Source organism: Chiloscyllium plagiosum, unplaced genomic scaffold (assembly GCF_037043375.1).
Source record: "Chiloscyllium plagiosum isolate Xiang-an unplaced genomic scaffold, Cpla_swu_hap1 HiC_scaffold_47, whole genome shotgun sequence".
Taxonomy (NCBI): domain Eukaryota; kingdom Metazoa; phylum Chordata; class Chondrichthyes; order Orectolobiformes; family Hemiscylliidae; genus Chiloscyllium; species Chiloscyllium plagiosum.
In genome coordinates, this window is record NW_028270185.1 from 12,826,979 (window position 1) to 12,834,901 (window position 7,923).

Genomic DNA, 7,923 nt, shown 5'->3' on the forward strand with positions numbered 1-7,923 from the left:
TCCTTTCATTGTGGATGTTTTTCTTTTGTCTCCCTACAGTCGACAATTTGGACCTGACGGAGAGTGATCAGAAAGCACACTTCCCCCAGTTCTCCTACTCAGCGAGCGTGCGAGAATAAATCCTCAGTTATACCAAAAAGCAAAACCACCCAGGACATTCTCTTCCAGATCTGGAGAAGGCAAAACTACATTATCCCAAAACTCCACACAGTTTCCATTATCGGTCTTCAGCTCCCACCTTCGGAGTCCCAGGAACTGCAAGGCTCCACTGTATGGAAATTCACTACCAGTTCGTTTTCACTCTAGAAATTGTTTTTTTTTAATATAGATGTACATAGTAAACAGCAGCAAACTTGCAGTGATTGTTCCACTGCTGCAGGAGCCACAGTATGGGACGTTTGTGCATATTTTAAAGAGACATCTGTACAGCGAGGGTGGTCCTCCCTCAACCAATGCCAGCTATGCACTCGCGCCACACCATGTCACTGTTCAAGCGTTTCCCTTGGTTCCTTTTGTAAAAGCGACATTTCACAATATTTCAATTATCAGCCCATTGGATATGAATGTAGAGACGTTCACACAGAAATCCAGCAGAAGGGCAGGTTTGCATGCAGGCATACACCTGGCATATGTGCACATTCGCCAGGCGTGTGCATGTGCGCTGAGGTATTTGCCAGGTGCATGCGTGTGATGCGCACAGGTATCTCGTGGGTGGTGCCATGAAGGTGGGTAAGCGCACAAACAAAGCAGTTAGAACAAATTCATTGACTCATAATTTGGCTGGCACTACGTTGTCACTGAGAGTTGAAGGAGCAGTGCTGAAGGTGGGATGGCGTAGGGCTGGGTGGGGAGCTTTGTCGGGGGAGAAATCCTGGGCATTGCAGTTCATTTCAATATCAGCGGAGGATGGTAGAGATGATTTGGTTTAATGGTCAAGACACCCTTGGTATTTCTGCCATTTTGTTCTCTCACTGTTACAGCCCACAGCCAATAGTGTTCACAGATCGGGGAGGACGACTTTTGGGGGGGGGGGTAGAGGGGAGCGGTGTAGGTAGGTTTTGGGGTTTGATGTTACATGCTTCCGGTTCAATTGACAGGAAGCCTGACTGGATGGTGCGCTCAATCCAGCTGTTACTGAGATGTTCAGGTCATTGGGTGAACTCCCCAGAGCAGAGGTCACTGGTTCAACCCCAGGTTCAGTGCTGAACAAACAGATCTGGGTTTTGGTGGGGAGGGGGGGGGGGGCGCGCAGAGGGAGGAATCGGTCAGAAGGAAGTGCTTCAAGGTGAACTTGGGATTTTCCCAAACGGTTGTAATTGTTTTTGTTTTGTCAATATTCACAATGAGAGTGTAGACTTGTTTGGTTGTGAGCAGTGTATCTGAATGCATTCTCTTTAAAATGTCAGTGTTAATGTTCTGACAATCATGGAACCTCCTGTAGGTTCTTGTTAGTCTGTAAGCAGCATCATGCCTGTCTGACTGATGCATTAAGGGTCTCAGTCCTGTTTATGTGACCCAGTCCTGGTAGAGCACCAGTGACGCTACCTTCTCACCAGGCACTCCGCTCCCTACCATCAAGACCTGACGTCAGCCTGAGCTGGTGTGCCAAGGCAGGCCAGTGTAACCGCCTCACCAACCTCTTCATCAGTACATGATGTGCCAGGTCTCCTGTATGTGGCCTGTCCTGGCTGCAATGATGCCCATACACTGGGTTCCCAGGGACCTGCCCATTGCAGCATTCAGTGAGCACACTGCCCTTACCTCATGCAAAGCCACCTGTTAGACATCGAGCAGCCTAACCACTATTACAAATTTCAGCTCTCCATGTGGATTAACTCAGCATGGCTTCTTTAATCGGAAAGTACATATGGGCACAGGCGCGCGTGCGCGCACGCACACACACCCGCCCCTCCCCCTCTCCCCCCCCCCCATCACTCTGCTAACCGCAACTTGCATTTTAATTTTTACTCATGGGTTTGTTCATTGCCCAGAAGCAAGTAACTTTACCTCTAACCTCAACAAAGCCTCACTTGCTAGGGGTAACACCCACTGGCACCCCACCCAAATGTAGGTATGGGTCCCAGCCACTTGCTGCAATGTGTATGGCTAAACCCAGAACCACCTGATATCTCAGGGACCATCCCTCCTGAAGTATTGCAGATGTGATAATCGAGCTGCTAATCCAAAGGAGTTGATAAAAGACCCTGCGATTGCTGACTTGGTTAGTGTTCATTAACACACCTTTTTCTGCCCAGCTGAATTTAACCTCTTTTTGCAAACAAATCTGACTTGGTAGCAACAGTTTTAACAAAAGTGTCATTCAGTTGGTGAAACTGTTAGCTTGATAATGGGGTTTTAGTTATGACATTGCTTTATCACTATCACATACAGAGACTTATTGACCCATTGAAGTTTGGTCTGGAATGTCCAGCACCCTCTTCCACCACAGGTTTTAGTCGTGTCATTTCATAAATTTGGCTTGGATTTGAAAGATACGTTTATATGTAAACAAGCAAGTCAGTCCTTCAGAGAGAGTGCTGAGAAGGTGAACATTTTGTTTACTGATGTGTAAAGAAGCACCATGACTGTACTCTTCAACACAGTCATTGGCTTCTCTACACTTGTAAGCGTGGTTAAACTGATAATCAGGGTCCACATCTGTTTTCTAATACAGATGCTTTGTCAGTCAGAGGTGAAAGTCAGTTCTTTACAAGGACTTGATGTGGACTTTGTGGTCAGATCAAGCAGAGGGAGTGATTTTGCCAGGTTTTGAGATGAGGCATGGGGAGCCATTGGCTGAGTGTGGCTCTCGCAGACCCTTTGAGCAGTCTGTCACTGTCCTTGAGCCAGTTGGCCCAGTCCGATATCCGATTCCATTCCGAATTCCCAGCTCCCAAAATCACCTTTGGTTCCTGATTGGTGATGACGTTTTGGGGTGGGCTTGTTATTGGAAGGTTTGCTCTGCTGTAATGCTCAGCAGGTCAGTCCAGCGAGCACATGCTTGTGTACCTGAGGCAGAGAATTGGCTGTGTGCTGTACTCCTGGGAATCTTTGGCTGGGGAGAGGGTTGGGGGGGGGGGGGGGGGTGGAGAGAGGAGAGGGTGGGGAGCTATTATGTGAAAATATTAACTAGCAATTGGGTAGGACATGTGTGGGGATTGTTCAGTGTCATTTTTTTGTTCTGTGTTAGGTACGGAACAATATTTATTTAAGGTACTGTAGTGACATTTGAGAGTCAAGTCAACAGTGTTAATAAAAGGAGTTGGTACATACTAATAAACAAGTTGTTGGGAGGTAGGAGGTCCTATGGAGATCTTTCTGCCACTTGTATTCACTTCTGACAATATGAAAGGCTGAGAGGGCTTTGTCTTAAGTTCCTGAGCTTACAGATGTATGTTTAGAATATGCAAAAACTGCTAAAAATCCCAAGTCAACACTTGAGGAGAGAGGCGTCCTCCAAAGGTGGAAGGGCGCAAGAACTTTGATAACATGAGGATGTGGGATGGCAGGTTTGTTTACCCAAACCACCACCACCTTTCCCCTGCCTTGAGTTTTTAACATGTTTATGCAGTTTGTTAATCACCTCCTACTCTTGAGTCCAGAAACTGGCTAAAGCGCAGCCTCCTGGAGTTACCTGTCGGTGTATGGTCCCGGTCTGGTAACCAGATGACCAGGAGAGCAGGGACAGCTCTACCAAGACTGAGCCGAGTTGGGAGACATGAAGGAGAATCCAGGCCTGGTTGGACCCTGTCACTGTTGGCTGGACATGCTGGAGGGAGGCCATGTCGGTGCTGGAAGGAGTTGGGAGTGAGTTAGAGATGCCTTCAATTCTGGGATCTGTGCATGAAAGGCATATTCATGATCTGGTGCTTGCAAGATGCCATTTTACAATTGGCAATTTATGGAAGGTGACTTTTTTTAACAAAAAAAAGTGTCATGCAATGGTGATTCTACAGTGCTTTCCGTTGAGGAATGTGGAGTCCGAGCTCCGGGAAGCAATAATTTTGTTTCCCTTTTTAATGCTGTTTGTTAAAATTTTGCTTTTTTTTTCCCTTTTCGGCGCACCCAACAAAATTCATTAGTAACTTTTAACTTAGGACATTTATAGACTGAAACGATATTTCTTTAAACAGAGTGTGATTCAGAAAAATTGAGTTGTGGAATGATGGTCACCCTGGGCCAGGAGCTGTCTGCCCAGAACAAAGGAAGCCTGGTGTCACTTCCTCCTGTACTTCAAAACCAACGCAATCGATTCACCTGCAGCTGCATGCCTGGATTTTCTTCGGCACTGCCTTTTGGTCACCACCACCGCCCTCCAAATCCCCAAAGCCATCCCTTTTGCGTTTTGTTTTCCTCTGCTTCTTTCAGCCACAGAGAAAAATATAACCCTCATCGTCACAGTGGGTATGGAGGCCTAGCCAGTCTTGGCCTCCCACCCCTTGTCCCTACCAAGACCCTTTACCACTCACGGGTGCTATTGGTACAACGTCTGGGTTGCATGCCCAAGAGGTGACCATATTGAATGTGGATGGGATGTTATTGTTGTCAATGCTGCTTTTTACTTCTGTTTTTTTTTTGTCCCTTAATTTTCCCTCGACATGCCTTCCACCTGAAGGAACTGGATGGTCATGCTCGCCCAGTTCAGCACTGAGGTCTGAGCTTGGGCCAATGTTCCAACACCCCTTCTCCCCCTCATCCCAAACATCTCTCAAACTCCTACAGCAGCTGATTGTTATGCTAACTCTGGTTATTTTGAGATGCAGTCAGTGTAGAATCCAACAAGGCTGAATTGTGTTTTTCTTGCATTGAAATATGTAGAGTTCAAATAATTCAACAGGAGGCTGCTCCTCTTGTCCACAGGTACACAAGACCTTTACAATAACAGCCTGCAGCTTCTTTGACTGTATTTATTGGCGAGGCCTCTGGTTAATATCTCGGTTCTCCCCTCGTGTCTTCTCGCCCTACTACCAATCCTAATGCTGATTTGAGGGCTATTTATCTGGGGCCTTCATTGAATAAATGACCTTGTCCTTCATGATATAGAAGACACATACACAAATGCCTATTACCTCTTCTGAAGTGTCCTTCACTGAACATGTGGAGATTGGAAATGATGCGAATGGGCTGTGGCTTTGAGGGGACTGAGAACTGACCACACGTTGCCTTCCAGAGAACATACCAGGGTGCCTGGCACAGCTACACAGATATTTGTGCTACCAATATCACCAGTTCGACTCCTTTCATGTTTGCTTTAGGAAATAGCCCCAAACTGGTATTCGTCATCATGGCTCCAGTCTTCAGTCACGGCATTCTCCCGTGGTTCCAGTCAGGTTGAAATGGAGTTTGATAGAATGGCAATAACAAGTCTTGGTTGTAACGTAGGCCAGTATCATGTTTGCCAGGCACCAGGTGCTAATTCGTAACGCAAACTGTCACCAAGACGATCAGCAAGTGTCTGGTCTGTTGCCCTTGTCTGTTCATAACCGTTCTCTGGTGCTGTCCCCAAATTACAAGCTTTGCCAGTTGCTCCTTCAGCTCTTTCTGGGGACTGTGCTTACTGAGCCCTGTGTCCTTGTCCCCATCCTCTGGTCTTCACCTGTTTCCCCCAAGGGGCTAGGAGAGGCACTGTACTTGCTTCCTGTAATGATGACACCTCCCAGATGAAGAAACACCTTGCTTGGGCCAAACACAAGAGGTGAGGGGTGTGGAGGTAAGTGCATTGCTTGAAACTCTGTGACAATTGGCAATAACCTGGATTTTCCAGATACTTGTTTGAGCAGAGTAGATGTGAAGTGGGCCCCTGCAGAATCCCAATTTCGAGGGAATTGCCTGGGAAATTGAAGATTCCGCTTGGCTATTTCCCTGATCCCCAGAAGTATCCATTTAAATCAGAGAGCAAAAACTCTGCGTTCCATTGCAGTGAAGTTAAATAGTTACTGAGGAAAAGGGGCTGTTAAATATCTAATTCCTGGTTAACTGACCATCCTCAGCTGCCCCACCCAAGCCTATCTCACTTCCTCAACTACACCAACCCAGACCTTGACCTCACGTTCCCTCAGTATCCACCATCTGCACTGCCACCAGAACTGACCATTTCTTGCCACCACCAACCCCTTCCTCCAAACAGGCGCACGGATCCACCCTTGCCACCAGATTCTATGTCTCCCTTGCACCCCTGTCCTAAACTCTGTCACTTACCTTGACACTCTGTCCTTTGACTCTATCTCCTTGGCATCCTCACCCTTAACCCCCCCCCCCCTCTGGCACCTTGACCTTACACTTTCACTGTCAAAGAGACCCGTCTGTGATTCTCGACTCCTAAATTACAGAATACAGCAGCTGACAGTAATGGGGGGAGAAGGTGTATTTTGCCTCCCTGCCCCCACCAGCCCTAGAGTCGGAATAAAAGCATGACTCCACATTTCAGGATCAGAAGCTCGATCTGTAAAAGGAGCAGAGTGGCGATCTGCATGTGCCACTTCTGGAGAAAATCTGGTCGAAAGGCACACTGAAATTGGATCTACTGAAATAGAATGGTTAACCCAAACTTTATTTACATGGGATTCTGATTCTTAATTAAAAAAGCAATACTTTGGCGATTAACACCTGGAGGAGGAAATAAATCATTAAGGGATGTCTTGATTTACTGCGTGACAGGCTCCCTCTTTAATTTAGTCCCTTTCACGTTATTAAAAGCAGGATTAATACAGGATAAAGTGCAGCAGACATGGGGAAAGCAAGGATTTGGTGTGCGATTTGTATAGAGGTGGGGGATGGGGGTGAAGGAGGGCTGTACAAGATCTAGGGACTGAGTCCAGCCTCTTGTACCTTCACCTTATCACCTTCCAGAGATGGATGGGGTTTGGTTTTGGATCATTACAACACTTGATTATGGGCAGGTCTGTCTGATTTAGTCACCCTCCCAACCTTTGCTTCCTTCCGTCGTCCAACTCAGTCCCCATAACTTTCAGCTCTTCTAAACCTTATGGAGGCAACCTGCTCCAGGCAATGCAATTGGAATCATGAACATGTAATTTTGAACAATGTGGATATGTAAAGTGTTTTTTCTTCGTTAACTTTTTAAAAAAATTTTGTTTTGATGTGCTCACTGCCCACTGTGTCTCAATTCTGTAGAGTATACTCCAGTTACCTGTTAGTTTTTTTTTCTAATGATGAAAATGTGGAGCCCTGATTTTTTTTGTGAGGCTAACATTTTACTGAATGCAACTAGGTGAGAAAGCTTGTAGAGAACAATATCCCGTATTTGTTAGTGCATCTTTGCTGCGATTTGAGAGGAATGAGACTCTGAATATACGCCAATAGCATTCAGGGCAGAGAAACGGAGCGAGGTTGAACTGACTGGAGTTTCTTTCTCAAAACAGAGTGTCATTTTTATCTCGAATTCCTGCTTTCCCTCCCTGCCTTCCCCTTTTACAGGAAATGTGTTTATTGGTAACACAAACATCATGACTATTTCTGTTGGAGAGCTCCTTCCTGAACATGTTTCTCAGTCAGGCAGCTCCTCTTAAATTATGTTTAAAATGTATAAAAAAAAAGACACTCAATGTAAAATTTGTCTGAATGCAATGATTTTTAAATAAAGTGAATTTTAGTGAATCCCTGTTCTCAAATGTTCTTTCATCGCAATGTCCTCTGGTTACTCGAATCCAATGAAGTTGTAGCTCTCCGTGAGTGCACCCATTCCTCGCTGAGTGAAAGTGGATTTTCACCAAGGGCATTGTCCAAGATCGAGTCGTGATTAGGTTGTTAAGTCTTGGTCTCTGTGCGTCAGCATTGGATCACGCAGTTAGAAATCCTAAAATGGTTGGGGTCAGAATTATTGAAGGAGTTTGTTTTTTGTTTCTCATATTTGTTCTTCAGGATGTTGGTCATGGTTGGGATTTCACAGAACTGTTAACAGTG

General features: G+C 45.9%; 1 protein-coding gene across 6 annotated transcripts in view; it reads left to right on the forward strand.

Annotated features, from left to right (window-relative positions):
- The window catches only part of LOC122542840 (RAC-beta serine/threonine-protein kinase), a 112,685-nt gene extending 105,068 nt beyond the window's left edge, over window positions 1–7,617 (forward strand). For all 6 annotated transcript variants that reach the window (XM_043680928.2, XM_043680930.2, XM_043680927.2 and 3 more), the window contains one exon: window positions 40–7,617. In XM_043680928.2, the coding sequence (XP_043536863.1) occupies window positions 40–119 (80 nt within the window). In that variant the 3' untranslated portion in view covers window positions 120–7,617. The remainder of the gene's footprint in view (window positions 1–39) is intronic.
- The last annotated feature ends 306 nt before the right edge of the window (window positions 7,618–7,923 follow it).